The sequence below is a fragment of the Mustelus asterias genome, chromosome 25 (assembly GCF_964213995.1).
Source record: "Mustelus asterias chromosome 25, sMusAst1.hap1.1, whole genome shotgun sequence".
Taxonomy (NCBI): Eukaryota; Metazoa; Chordata; class Chondrichthyes; order Carcharhiniformes; family Triakidae; genus Mustelus; species Mustelus asterias.
The window spans coordinates 21,129,831-21,145,624 of NC_135825.1; the positions used below are offsets into that span (position 1 = coordinate 21,129,831).

General features: G+C 43.6%; 1 protein-coding gene across 1 annotated transcript in view; it reads left to right on the forward strand.

Annotated features, from left to right (window-relative positions):
* Positions 1-15,794, forward strand: part of LOC144511734 (sushi, von Willebrand factor type A, EGF and pentraxin domain-containing protein 1-like) — a 398,606-nt gene that overhangs the window by 339,532 nt on the left and 43,280 nt on the right. Inside the window, exons 24-25 of the mRNA XM_078241958.1 lie at positions 1,468-1,541; positions 6,148-6,330. Coding sequence (XP_078098084.1) covers positions 1,468-1,541; positions 6,148-6,330 — 257 coding nt within the window. The remainder of the gene's footprint in view (positions 1-1,467; positions 1,542-6,147; positions 6,331-15,794) is intronic.

A 15,794-nucleotide genomic window follows, 5' to 3' on the forward strand; every position in this document is an offset into this window, starting at 1 on the left:
CACCCTCTGGGAGAAAAAGTTCCTCCTCAACTCTGTCTTAAACCGACCCCCCTTTATTTTGAGGCTGTGTCCTCTAGTTTTAACTTCCTTACTAAGTGGAAAGAATCTCTCCGCCTCCACCCTATCCAGCCCCCGCATTATCTTATAAGTCTCCATAAGATCCCCCCTCATCCTTCTAAACTCCAACGAGTACAAACCCAATCTCCTCAGCCTCTCCTCATAATCCAAACCCCTCATCTCCGGTATCAACCTGGTGAACCTTCTCTGCACTCCCTCCAATGCCAATATATCCTTCCTCATATAAGGGGACCAATACTGCACACAGTATTCCAGCTGCGGCCTCACCAATGCCCTGTACAGGTGCATCAAGACATCCCTGCTTTTATATTCTATCCCCTTCGCAATATAGGCCAACATCCCATTTGCCTTCTTGATCACCTGTTGTACCTGCAGACTGGGCTTTTGCGTCTCATGCACAAGGACCCCCAGGTCCCTTTGCACGGTAGCATGTTTTAATTTGTTTCCATTGAGATAGTAATCCCATTTGTTATTATTTCCTCCAAAGTGTATAACCTCGCATTTCTCAACGTTATACTCCATTTGCCATATCCTCGCCCACTCACTCAGCCTGTCCAAATCTCTCTGCAGATCTTCTCCGTCCTCCACACAATTCACTTTTCCACTTATCTTTGTGTCGTCTGCAAACTTCGTTACCCTACACTCCGTCCCCTCCTCCAGATCATCTATATAAATGGTAAATAGTTGCGGCCCGAGTACCGATCGGTAATTCAGGCTTTTGCTTTTCTACTCTGTGACACATCTCTCCCGATTTTGGCACGAGCTCCCAGATGTTAGTAAGGAGGTCCTTTTAGGGTCACCTGAGTTGGGTTTGCTCTCGTCATTTCCAATGCCTACATCGAGGCCAGATAGCCCGTCTGGTTTTCTTCCCCCTTTTTATTGGCTTTGTAAAAGTTTGATGAATTAAGCCAGAGCATTTCAGAGGAAATTTAACAATTTTGGTTCCTGTTCATACTGCTTGGTACATCCGTAAGAACTCTGCCTGTTTGACAACTAATTAATTAATGTTCATTGAGCACCTGTTGTAACAGAATGTTCCCATGGTGCTCATCGGAGCAGTGTCGGGCAAAACGTAGCACTGAGCCAGATAAGGAATTCAGGTATTGGGGTAACTGACTCAGAGCTTGGTCAAAGAAGGAGAAGACAGGGAGGCAAAAAAATGAAAAACTCTGGGGGTGGGCAAGGAAATTCCAGTGGTTGGAGCTTGGGCTGCTGAAGACCCCGCTCGGGCCGCATTGCCAACAAAGGTCATCTTTCTTTTTGTTCTGCTCTGCTGCTAATGAATTGATACTTTTACCTTCAGAACAGTGATAGTGTGACGAGGAGAAATCTGTTTAATTTTTGATATTCAGAACTTTTTTGTGACTGTAGCAGTTTCTTTCATTTCAGATACAGCATGGTTGGTAAGGCCACCCGGACATGTACACCTCATGGTTGGGATGGGCAGGTTCCAACATGTGAAAGTAAGTTTGGAATTTTAAATTGCATAGAATGGTTGCCTTGTTTTTATTTTCTGTACCTACTGATTGATCCAAATGAACGCAAGTAACTTGATGAGTATTTCGTTCACTGATGTCTCCTAAATTGGGGTGCAAATTTCTAGTATAGCTAATATTTTTACTTTGAAATTTCACACACAGTCCCATCTTCAGATGTTATTGAGTCTCCGTTGTCTTAAGGACTTTGATCTTGCTGAACTTATTTGGAGAAAATGTTGAAAATGGACATTAAGTTGCTCTGCATGTGAGAGAACTGATGACGGGGTCATGTTAATACAGTTCAGTTGCTGTTGTGCATCAGTTTATCATGGCTGTTAATTTCGGTCTTCAGAGATTTGTTTTGATCTATATTTTAGCAGAATGCAGATCCTATGATCTCAAATATAAAATGAAACTGAATCAGCTGGAATTCTTCATACTCTGTGCAACAGATTTGAGATTCTTGCCACCAGTGTAGATGGGAAAAATGACTGCGAGAAGGACGAGCAAACTGTCGGCAGTACCAGGGTGCAGGGTGCTGCTACAACGGAGAAATCAAAGAGAAATGTAGTAGTAATTGGGGATAGTGTAGTTAAGGGCGTAGACACTGTTCTCTGTGACCAGGAGAAGCAATACCGTAGGTTGTGTTGCCTGCCTGGTGCTTGGGTCCAGGATGTATCATCTGGGCTGCAGAGGAATTTGGAGTGGGAGGGTGAAAATCCAGTTGTCGTGGTCCATATAGGTGCCAATGACATAGACAAAACAGGAACTAAGGATCTGCAGAGGGAGTACAAAGAGCTGGGGAACAAATTAAAAAGCAGAACCAACAAGGTGGTAATCTCTGGATTACTACCTGAGCCACGCGCGAATTGGCGCAGGGTTAATAGGATTAAGGAGATGAATGCGTAGCTCAAGGATTGGTGTGGGAGGAATGGGTTCGAATTCATGGGGCATTGGCACCAGTATTTGGGCAGATGGGATGGTCTCCGTTTGAACCGTGCTGGGACCAGAGTCCTAGCGAATCGTATCACTAGGGCTATAGATAGGGCTTTAAACTAATTTATGGGGGGGAGGGTGGAGAGGTAAGAGGAATTACAAAATCAATGGTAGAGGAGAGGGAGCGAGTGCAAGTGAATGAGGGCATTCAAGTAGTTAAAGGAGTAGAGGGCGAGGGACAGGTTGATAGCGTTTCATCAAATCGGGTCCAGATAAAAGCTGGAATAAAGACACTTTGCCTGAATGCACGAAGCATTCGGAACAAAGTTAATGAGTTGATGGTGCAAATCAGCACAAATGGATATGATCTCGTGGCCATTACAGAAACGTGGCTGCAGGGAGACCAGGACTGGGAGATGAATATCCAGGGGTATCAGGCATTTAGGAAGAATAGACAGGAAGGAAAAGGTGGTGGGGTAGCTCTGGTAATAAAAGATAATCATGATGTGAAGATGCCGGCGTTGGACTGGGGTAAGCACAGTAAGAAGTCTCACAACACCAGGTTAAAGTCCAACAGGTTTATTTGGTAGAAAATAGCATAAGCTTTCGGAGCACAGCTCCTTCGTCAGATAGAGTGGATATCTGTTAATATTCGGTAAACTATTTGTGTCTTCCACCATGAAGACCGACACAAAAACTTATTTAAAATTTCAGCCATTTCCTCATTTCCCACTATTAAATCCCCCCTCTCATCCTCCAAGGGTCCAACATTCACTCTTGCCACTCTATCAGATATCCACTCCATCTGACGAAGGAGCTGTGCTCCGAAAGCTTATGGTATTTGCTACCAAATAAACCTGTTGGACTTTAACCTGGTGTTGTGAGACTTCTTACAATAAAAGATAATATCAGGGTAGCAATGAGGGATGATATAGGCTCTAAGGAACAAAACGTGGAATCATTATGGGTAGAGATAAGGAATAGTAGGGGGAGAAAGACACTAGTAGGCGTGGTCTATAGGCCCCCAAATAATAATGTTGAGGTGGGGAGGTCTATAAACAAGCAAATAACGGATGCGTGCAAAAACGGAACGGCAATAATCATGGGGGTCTTCAACCTGCAAATTGATTGGCTGACTCAAGTTGGAAGGGGTGGGATGGCGGAAGAGTTCTTAGAATGCTGACGGGAACGAGGGAACGAGTTATCTTAGATCTGGTAATGTGTAACGAGGTAGGTAGAATTAAAGATGTTCTTGTGAAGAACCCTCTTGGGTCAAGTGATCACAATATGGTCGAATTTCTGGTACAAATGGGAGAGGAGAAAGTAGGGTCCCATACCAGTGTCCTCTGTTTGAACAAAGGGAAGTACGATAGGATGAGGGCTGAATTGGCTAAGGTGGACTGGGAGAGCAGACTGGTAGGTAGGACAGCTGAGGAACAGTAGAGGATTTTTAAGGAGATCCTTTTCAGTACTCAGCAACAATATATTCCGGTGATAAAGAAGGGCTATAAGAAAAGCGATAACCAGCCGAGGATAACAAAGGAAATTAAGGAGAGTATTAAAGTAAAGACCGATGCGTACAGAGTGGTCAAAAATAGTGGAGGATCGGAAGATTGGGAAAACTTTAAGAAACAACAAAGAACGACTAAGAAAGTGATAAAGAAAGGAAAGATAGGTTATGAAGCTAGGCTAGCTCTAAATATAAAAAATGATAGTAAAAGCTTTTACAAATATATAAAAAGGAATAGAGTGGCAAGAGTGAATGTTGGACCCTTGGAGGATGAGAGGGGGGATTTAATAGTGGGAAATGAGGAAATGGCTGAAATTTTAAATAAGTTTTTTGTGTCGGTCTTCACGGTGGAAGACACAAATAGTTTAACGAATATTAACGATAGAGGGTTGGGAGGAGGAGAGGTACTCAATACAATTAATGTTATCAGGGAGGCAGTGCTTGGTAGACTAACGGGACTGAAGGTGGACAAGTCCCCGGACCCGGATGGAATGCATCCCAGGGTACTGAAAGAAATGTCAGAGGTAATAGCGTATGCGTTAGTGGTTATTTATCAAAATTCGTTGGATTCTGGGGTAGTGCCGGCGGATTGGAAAACGGCTAATGTTACGCCGCTGTTTAAAAAAGGAAATAGACAAAAGGCGGGTAACTACAGGCCGGTTAGCTGAACGTCTGTGGTTGGGAAAATTCTGGAATCCATAATTAAAGAAGAAATAGCAGGCCATCTGGATAAGAATGGTTCGATTAAGCAGACGCAGCATGGATTCATGAGGGGAAAGTTGTGCTTGACGAACTTGTTGGATTTTTATGAAGATGCGACTAGTGCGGTTGATGGAGGGGAACCGGTTGATGCGGTGTTTTTGGATTTCCAAAAGGCGTTTGATAAGGTGCCTCACAAAAGGTTGCTGAAGAAGATTGGGTCACACGGAGTTGGGGGGAGGGTGTTAGCGTGGATTGGGGATTGGCTATCCGACAGGAAGCAGGGAGTCGGAATAAATGGGTGCTTTTCTGGTTGGCAGATGGTAACTAGTGGCGTGCCGCAGGGATCGGTACTGGGGCCTCCACTATTTACCATTTATATAGATGATCTGGAGGAGGGGACTGAGTGTAGGGTAACAAAGTTTGCAGACGACACAAAGATAAGTAGAAAAGTGAATCGTGTGGAGGACGTAGAAGGTCTGCAGAGAGATTTGGACAGGCTGAGTGAGTGGGCGAGGATCTGGCAGATGGAGTATAATGTTGACAAATGCGAGGTTATTCACTTTGGAGGAAATAATACCAAATTGGATTATTATCTAAATGGAAAAAAATTACAACATGCTACTGTGCAAAGGGACCTGGGGGTCCTTGTGCATGAGACGCAAAAACCCAGTCTGCAGGTGCAACAGGTGATCAAGAAGGCAAATGGGATGTTGGCCTATATCGCAAGGGGGATAGAATATAGAAGCAGAGATGTCTTGCTGCATCTGTGCAGGACATTGGTGAGGCCGCAGCTGGAATACTGTGTGCAGTATTGGTCCCCTTATTTGCGGAAGGATATATTGGCCTTGGAGGGAGTGCATAGAAGGTTCACCAGGTTGATACCAGAGATGAGGGGTGTTGATTATGAGGAGAGACTGAGCAGATTGGGTTTGTACTGTTGGAATTTAGAAGGCTGAGGGGGTATCTTATAGAGACCTATAAGATAATGAAGGGGCTGGATAGGGAAGAGGTGGAGAGATTCTTTCCACTTAGAAAGGAAGCTAGAACTAGAGGGCACAGCCTCAAATAAAGGGGGGTCAGTTTAGGACAGAGTTGAGGAGGAACTCCATCTCTCAGAGGGTGGTGAATCTCTGGAATTCTCTGTCCACTGAAGTGGTGGAGGCTACCTCGTTGAATATGTTTAAATCACGGATAGATGGATTCCTGATCGGTAAGGGAATTAGGGGTTATGGGGATCAGGCGGGTAAGTGGAACTGATCCACTTCAGATCAGCCACGATCTTATTGAATGGCGGGGCAGGCTCGAGGGGCTAGATGGCCTACTCCTGCTCCTATTTCTTATGTTCTTATGTTCATACTCCTTGCTGCAACCCTATCCCATTGGCAACTTCTGTGTTGATGAGCTATGTGATTTCACAGTGTGTCTGAATTTCACTTTCTCTAGTTGTCACATGTCCCGATCCTCCACCTATTGCCAATGGAAGAGTTTCATCACCACCTGGAGAGTTCTGGACATTTGGAAGTGTAGCAAAATATTCATGTCATGTGGGCTATTTCTTGATCGGTGAAGACACCATCAACTGCACAGCAACTGGAGATTGGAATGAGAATCCACCAAAGTGTCAAGGTAACAATTGATAGATCGGAATCCGTTTCAGTTGTCATCTGCGGAAATTGAGAAGTTTGGACATGGAACAGATTTATGGACCAGTTGAATTAACAGCTTTGGCTAAATAATTTGCAGTATTACAAATGAATTGGGTTTTTAGTTACTTTCCAGTTGTTGTTGGCAGTGGTTGTAATTGTTCATCCACCCATAAGCTCTCTACACAGCCCATTGCAGCATGGATTTAGAGCCAGAGATGTTTCCTGTACAAGTCAGACAGCATCCTACTAACTGGCGCTCCTTCTAACTCCATCATGGCGCTTCCAGCTCGATGTTTTCTGCTGGTGGCTAATTTTGTTAAGCTCTAACCCACCCCAATGCAACTCCAGCAGATGAGTTATTACTATCCGTATTCACCCTGCAGAAGATCCACTCACTTATAAACAAGGCCTTTTCCATCCATGATCTCATCCTGGCGGATCAGATTCGCGCCATTACTTTTGATGGGAAACTAACTGAGGTGATGACGTACTCCTTGTACTCCTCCTAGCTGACAATGCCTTACACAATTATGTGCTGTCAGACTGTGCTCCAATGCTTCATTTGTTGTCTAACTGTTTGGCACTGCACTCATGTTGTTTCTATTATTTTCTGTTTTAACGGTTGCCAGAGATTTGCTGCAATGTCTTCCCTTCTCAGTCCCACAATGTTAACTTTGGGACCAGTTAGGGATCTATTCTTGGCACCTTCTCTTTCTCAGCTATGCACTGTGCCTTGGCAGTAACATCAGTCAGTTATCACAAGTATCTTGATACCCTGTTTGTTTTTTATATATTGTCTTTCCATTCTTTCAGCTATCATTTCCGTCTCGGTCATGGAATATAGATCGAGAAGGGTAGTGAACCTGATACTGATTCCTGGGGAACCCCACCACATGTCACACACTCCAGTCTGGAAACAACCATTCACTATTACCCTCTTTCACTCAGCCAATTTTCTATGCTGAACACTCATTGTCCTGCCAGGGACAATCTCTTTGAGACATATCAAATGCATTTTGGAAATCCTTTACACGAGAATAACCTCATCAATTCTCCTCTGACTTCAAGTTCCCTTTTTCTTCTCTCACTTTTGCCTTCCACGGAGCTTTGGCCTTCTTTCTAATTCATCCCCATTTTGGGAATGTACCTTGAATTTGGCTGAACTAGCTCCTCTTTAAAGGCAGTCTACAGATGTTTGCCAGGGCACCAGACTTTTGGTCCCCACCACAAACTTTGTCCATGACCTTTCTGATCACTGTCTGAGGTTGAACCTGCCTGTTAACAAATTTGTTATCTCTGGAGTTGACTGCCAGCCATGCCTCTGTTGGTACCAGTCTTCCATCCGAGCCAAAAGGATGTGGGTTCAAGTCCGACTCCTGGACCTGAAGCACACAGGCTGATAGTGGTGAAGTGTCAGATGTACATTTGTTTGGATGCGACGTTAAATAAAATTCATGTCTGCCCTATTATTCCTGAATCTCTTCTGGCAATGGTGATTTATTAAACTGTTTTCTAGTTTGGGTGTATCTTCTTTTCCGAGTGATTTTTAAAAAAACTTTTTGGAGCTTTTAAAATATACCTAGTTGGGCTCCTTGTGCTGTGATGATAGTAAGCAGTTATTGTGTAGATACTCTTTTGTTTTAAGGAGAATGTTTGAAGATTTATTTTCCTTTCTTGCAGGCAGTGGGTATGTCTGGTAAACATTTGGCTCAGATACTGGGAGAGCAGGAGAATGTACCTTTAGCCATGTAGTGTTTCCTTGGGATAGAGCTAATGGATTTTTGTTTATTGGAGCTCTGACTAAAGGAATGGAATGTGTGTTTAGGTGTGTAGGGTCATGTGATATTGTGGTTGATTGGAGGAGCTCGGTCTGTTCGGGGGGAAAACAAGAGAAAGCAAAAGTTTTTCCATAAGCTGTTCTCTCTCCACAACGTCTCTCTGACAGCTTCAAGACTGTGTCTACAGTCATTATACCAGGTTTATTGATGGGTGCGATTTTAAAGTGGCATTTCAAGTCGAAGAAGCAGTCATGAAAAGTCACAAAGTCATCGGCCAGCAGGATTAAGGAAATTACCAAGGCTTTTTATACATATATAGAGAGCAAGAGGGTTGGGGCAATCAAGGACAGGGGAGGGGATCTATGCGTGGAGCCAGAGGAATTGGGTGAGGTATTGAGTGAGTACTTTGCGTCAGTATTCACCACAAAAGGACTTGATGTAAGATGAGTCTGGGGAAGGGTATGTAGCTAGGTTGGGTCATGTTGAGATCAAAAAGAGGAGATATTGGGTTTCTTGAAAAACATTAAGGTAGACAAGTCCCCAGGGCCTGATGGGATATATCCCAGAATACTGAGAGAGGCAAGGGAGGAAATTGCTGGGGCCTTGAGTGAAATCTTTGTATCCTCACTGGCGACAGGGGAAGTCCCAGAAGATTGGCGAATGACCAATGTTATTCCTTTGTTTAAGAACGGTAGCAAGGATAATCCAGGTAATTACAGGCCAGTGAGCTTTACGTCAGTGGGAGGGAAATTATTGGAGAGGATTCTTTGAGACAGGATTTACTCCCACTTGAAATAAGTGGACGTGTTAGCGAGAGGCCACATAGCTTTATGAAGAGGGGTTCGTGTCTCACTAACTTGATCGAGATTTTCAAGGTAGTGATGAAATTAATTGAGGGTAGAGCAGTGGATGTCGTCTACATGGACTTTTGGAAGGCCTTTGACAAGGTGCCTCATGGCAGACTGGTACAGAAGGCGAAGTTGCACAGGATCAGAGGTGAGCTGGACAGATGGATACAGAACTGGCTCGGCCATAGAAGACAGTGGAAGGTAGCATTTCTGAATGGCGGGCTGTGACAAGTGGCGTTCCTCAAGGAGTACTGGTGGGCCCTTTGCTGTTTGTAGAATATATAATTGATTTGGATGAAAATGTAACTGGTTTGATTCGTAAGTTTGTGGACAACACAAAGGTTGGTAGAATTGCGGACAGCGATGAGGACCGCCAGACGTACCAGCAGGATATAGATCGGTTGGAGATTTGGGCAGAGAGATGGCAGATGGAGTTTAATCCGGACAAATGTGACATAATGCATTTTGAAAGGTCTAACATAGATGGGAAATATACAGTAAATGGCAGAACCCTTTACAGTATTGACAGGCAGAGGGATCTGAACGTACAGGTACACAGGTCACTAAAAATAGCAAAGCAGGTGGAGAAGGTAATCAAGAAGGCATACGGCATGCTTGCCTTCATCGACCAGGGCATTGAGTTTAAAAACTGGCAAGTCATGTTGCAGCTTCATAGAACCTTAGTTAGGCCACACTTGGAATATAGTGTTCAATTCTTGTTGCCACACTACCAGAAGAATGTGCAGGCTTTGGAGAAGGTACAGAAAAGATGTACCAGGATGGTGCCTGGTCTGGAAGGCATTAGATATGAGGAGAGGTTGGAGAAACTTGGTTTGTTCTCACTGGAATGACGGAGGTTGAGGGGCGACCTGATGGAAGTCTCCAGGATTGAGGGGCATGGACAGGGTGGATAGTCAGAAGCTTTTCCTTGGGGTGGAAGAGTTGATTACTAGGGGGCATAGGTTAAGGTGCGAGGGGCAAGGTTTAACGGGGACTTACAAGTTTTTTTTAGAGGCTGGTGGGTCCCTGGAACCCGCTGCCGGGGAGTAATGGAAACAGATACGATAGTGACTTTTAAGCGGCATCTTGACAAACACATGAATAGGATGGGGATAGAGGGATATGGTCCCCGGAAGGGTAGGGGGTTTTAGTTCAATTGGGCAGCATGGTCAGTGCAGGCTTGGAGGGCTGAATGGCCTGTTCCTGTGCTGTAATTTTCTTTGTTCTAAGAATGTTGTTGATGTGGAACAGAAACAGTTATAAATTCTAAATAAAAATTGTTCCCTTTCATTTTTAAATATTGTTCAACTGTTAATGGTTAAGCGGCTTCATTTATTAGTTATAATTGAACTGAGTGATTAAATTACATTTATATTACTGTGGTTGAAGAATGCCCCTAATTTGTCAGTGGAATTACTCCTGGAGTGAAGCACCGTATCCTCACATTTATGCCAAAATAGAAAAATTGTTGAGGTCTCATCTATCTTTAGAATATACCTTGAGGTTTGGGCCCAGAACCCAAACAGTGCCCATAAAATCGAGGTTAATTTAGTTCTGCAAACTACTGCCAGTCGTGAGTAAATTATCCATGGGCCATAACCCAGTTTTGTGTTTGTTGCCAACTTTCCAAGCACTTCGAATGCCACAATCTTGTGTACTGTTTCAATATTTCAGGCTTCTCTCAACTTGGGTGAGATGCTGGAGGACTGGAGGGTTGCTGACTTTATGCCTGTTGTCAGAAAAGGTTGTAAGGATAAGTTTAGCAATTACAGGCGAGACACTTGTGGTAAGCAAGCTTAAAGGAAAGAAAAGTTGGGATGGAATTCGTAGTCACATGGAAAAATGTGGGTCAATTCGGACATTTCCAGAGGAGAAATCATGTCTAACTTGCTGGAGTTTTCTTGAAGGAGTAATAGGGTGGAAAGGGGTGATGCTGTTGATGTGCTATACATCAAGCTTGAGAAAGCACTTGATACAGTGCCACATAACAGACTTGAGGAAAGTTGTAGCTGATGCAATAAAAGTGACAGGAGCAATGTGGATACAAAATGGCTGAATAATGGGAAGCAGAGAGTAAAGTGTATTTTTCAGACTGGAGGAAGATTTGTCGTCGAGATCCCCCTTTTTGTAATGCACGTTATTCGTCTAGATTTTAGTGTTCAGGGTGAAATTTCAAAGTTTGCAGATAATATAAAGCTTGGAAGTATTGTAAACTGAGGACATCAGTTCAAAAGGATATGGATGAGTTGGTGGAGTGGGCAGATAGAATCATAGAAATCCAACAGTGCAGAAGGAGGCCATTCGGCCCATCGAGTCTGCACTGAAGAAAATCCCACCCAGGCCCGATCCCCATAATTCCACATATTTACCCCACTAATCCTTCTAATTTACACATCCCAGGATACTGAGGGGCAATTTAGCATGGCCAATGCACCTAACCTGCACATCTTTGGAATATGGCAGGAAACTGGAGCACTCGGAGGAAACCCACGCAGACATGGGAAGAATGTGCAAACTCCACACAGATTGCAGATCAAGTTCAATGGGGAGAAGTGAGGTGATGCATTTTGGGAGGGATAACATGGGAGATGCAGTGTAAAATTCTTAAGGCGCAGAGATCCCTGGGTGTACATATGCAGAAATTGTTGAAGGTGGCATAGAATACAAGAGCAAGAAGGTTACGCTGCAGGATGTGATGCATTTAGAAAGTGCAGAAGAGGTTTACAGGAATGTTTCCAGGAATGAGCAACTTCAGTTATGAGGAAAGCTCGGGAGGTTGTGACTGTTTTCTTTGGAGAGCAGGTGACTAAGCGGCAACTTGTTGGAGATGTTCAAAACCATGAGCGGCAGGACTCGGTAGAGAGGGGGAAACTATTCCCACTTGTCAAAGGATCAAGCATGGTGGGACACAGACTGAAAGATTTACAAAAGAACTTTTAGGTGGTGGTGTTGCCATTGTCTCTGCTGCCATCATCCTGCTAGATGGTAGTGGTTGCAAGCTTGAAAAGTGCTGCCGAAGCAGCCTTGAGTTCTTGCAGTGCATCTTGTCGATGCTGCACACTGCAGCCACTGTTTGTTGGTGATGTAGGGAGCGAATGTTTGAGGAAGGTTCACCAATCCAGTGGTCCAATTTGTCCTGGATGGTGTTTGGCTTCTTGAGTGTTCTTGGTGTTGCACTCATTCAGGCAAGTGGAGAGTATTCCATCACACTCCTGATTTGTGTGTTGTGTATTGCAGGGAGGTTTTAGGGAGTCAGGAGGTGGGTTGTTTGCCATAGGATTCCTGATCTCTGAACTGCTGTTGTGGCCACAGTATTTACATGACTAATCCCATTTAGTTTCTGGTCAATGGCAACCCCCAGGGTGGTGTTGATGGGGATTCAGCAATGGGAATGCCACTGATTGTCGAAGGGGGATTATTAGATTCTTTCTGTTGGAGGTGTTCATTGGCTGGCACTTGAATGGCACATGGTACTTGCCACTTGTCAGCACAAGCTTGGATGTTGCATTTGGCCATGTATTGCTTCAGTATCTACGGAGTGGCAAATGGCGCTCAACATTGTGCAGGTCTCAGCAAACTTCCCCACTCCTGACCTTGTGTGCCATTGCTTTGTGTGTCTCAGTGGGAAGAAAAATACAGCAGCATCAACTGGGAGAATATGGCAAGCTTGCATGTGGGCAATGCTCAAATGTCTTATGGGATGTGCACACAAATCTGGTCACATGAGGCCTGTGGGCTGCAAGTTATGCAACACTGCTATGCAGAGTAGTCTCTGTGCAGACTCACCAAGACAAGTGCAGCAAGACATCTTTACTCCTATACTCCAATCCTTTTGCAGTGAATGCCACCGTACCATTTGCCTTCCCAGTTATTAGCTGCAACTACCTGCCAGCTGCGAGTGACTCATGAACAAGGACATCCAGTTTGCTTTGGAGATCTACATTCCCATCTCCTCTCCATTGAGAAATATTTCGCTTTCCTGACTTCTATCCAATCAGATAGCCTTACATTTATTACCATTATATTACCTCTGACATAATACTAAATCTAAAATACCCCAATTACTGTTGCTTCTTAACGTACTCCTCCAGAAACCATCTCTTACACACTTCAGCAGTGAACCTTCCAAAGCACTCGTGCCAGTTAGATTTGCCCAGTCTATGTAAATTGAAGTCTCCCATTATTACTGTATTATCCATGTTACATGCAGCTCTTCTGATTTTAAATACAGTATCCAATGTTACCACTACAGTTTGGCCTACCAATAACTCCCATCAATATTTGCTACCCTTTACTGTTTCTCAACGACAACCAAACAGATTTCACATCTTGACCCATTTGATTTTAAGATTCCCCACGCAAATATATTGCTCCTGTACCTTTTGTAACATTGCTCACCTGACTCCTTTTACTTTTAGTTTATTCTTCCTGAATGATTACTCTTGAGCATTCAGTTCCAAGTCTCGAGTCACCCTGTAACTGAGTCTCCAAGGACAATTAAATTAAGCCCATTTATACCTTTGTGCCCACAAATGACCTATCTTGTTGCAAATGCTGCGTGCATTCAGATCGGGTGCTCCTCACTTTGTCTTTTTAATATTATGTTTTATTCTGATCTTATTTGATGTTTCACTTCCTTCACTTTGACTGTCCTCTAATTTTGCGTACTGCTTTTCTACTTGTTTATATCAGTTTTCTTTCCAATCTGAGCTCTCCCTCAGAGTCCCATCCCCTTCCCAATCTACTTTAAATGCTTTCCAACAGAACTAAAAAATCTGTCTGCGAATGTCAGCCCTACTCCTGCTCAGGTGCAGCCTGTCTATTTGTATAGGCCCCACTTGCTCTAAAACCAATCTTGATGCCCTCCCTCTTGCACCAGTTGTCCAGCCATGTGTTTGCTCATTCAGTTCTGTATTCCGAGGCTCACTAGCATTTGGCACGAGGAGTAATCTGCAGAATACATGCCCTTTGAAGTCCTGCTCCGAACCATGTAACCCCTGAAATATTTTGCGACCTCATTCATCTTCCCATCTTGTCATTGGTACCAATGTTGACGATGGCTTCTGTTGTTCTCGAGGGGCATATCATACACCTATTATATGACATCATTGCTCTTGGCGGGAGGAGCTTTTCTGACCATTTCTCTGTGACTTAGATTTCTCTGACATGAAGTTGTGGATGAGTGAAGTTTTCCTCCAACTGAACATTCAGAACACTGCTGTTGCTACTGAACCTTCCAATCCACAGCCACTCCGTCTGAAACGGGTCCTGTGAAGCCTTGATGGGATATGATGCATTATTTCCCAAAGCCCACATCCTAGCCATTGCCAAGACGATTTAGTGCCCTGTCCTACAATTTGCTTTGTCCCTTCAACTCAAGAGATTTGGCAATGGTGAGAAAAGCTAAGTGTTTCCAAAATTCTAGAATGAGAATAAAAGTCTTGAGGTACTTTACATTTGGGGAGTTGTCTTCTAAATGTGACCTGAATGTACTGGAAAGGAGATTTATTGAAACAATTAACTTTTTTTTAGTTGCAAAAGGTGACTGTGGAAAGCCTCCAGCGTTGGAAAATGGCTCACCAACTGACGAACATATTTCTCAGACCGTCTTTCCTGTGGGTTCTCAAGTCACTTACAAATGTTACCCAGGTTACGTGTTTCAGGAAGGAGTTTCAAGATCTATTATCTGCAGGACAAATTCAACGTGGTCACCATTACGGGCTGTCTGCGAACGTAAGTAATTTATTTCTCCTATTCCTCTCCCTCTTTGCTTGAATTTCCCTTGGCCTATTTTCTGTCAATATCAGTGACTTGTGCTGGAGTTCATTTCCATGTGGTTAGCAATCTTGCAGGACAGCATCCAAGTGACTATTTTTGTATGAAAGTCTGTGTGATGGTGAGTTGCTGAAATATAGGCTTCAATATAACTTGACTTTGATATTTTCTGGCTGAACATTGCGGCAAACACCCTATTGGGTGCTGTACTTTTAGAAATAAAACATTCATTTATATCCCATTCTGATTATCTTGTCCATTCATTAAATAATCTGCTAAAACTACTTGTTGCCTCTCGTGATCTATTTGGTGGTATCTCTGTTGCTGGAATTCTGCTTCCCAGCCTTAATTTGTTACTTCCTTGTTTTTGGATTACACATCCACATTCCTCGTGGTCTTATTTATCTTTTTAGCTAACTTTGTCCCCTTTAAAACTGCACATCAAGATCCTTCCGTCCCTGCTAGCCAAGTAAAGCCTATTGACTTCAGATCTATTTTCTTCCTCTTTGCTCCCGAACCATTATCCAGAAACCTCCAACCTCAGCCACGGCTGGGATTCTCCAGTTCCGCTGCACTGAATGAAGTTTTGCCTGAGTGCCACATTCTTGTTGGCAGGGGTAAAAAAAATCTGGAGTATCCCACCCATTATTCGTGCATTGAACTGCATCTGGCTGTTGGACACAGACCTTGGGATTCTTGCGTGATCAATACACAAAGCAGAAATCTTTTGGATGTGTGGTTGATGTGATGAATTGTGACAAATTCTTATTACTTGAGTGAAAAGTGAAACATTTCAGAAATTGGTTGTGATAGTTTGTTGGATTAGGGTAAATGTTAGAAAAATCACCTGGATTTGACCCTCAAGTACTTGAGCCTAATATCCTGTAGATACCTAACTGGGCAAAATGTTTCAGCCCCTTCAAGCATCTGACCGATGGGACTAATTTTGTGCAGACCAGTATTAGTGGGAGCGCAAACAGGTTTCCACAGTGAAGTTTTCTTTACCTAAATGGTGTTATTTTTGACAATGTTCCAGATATTGT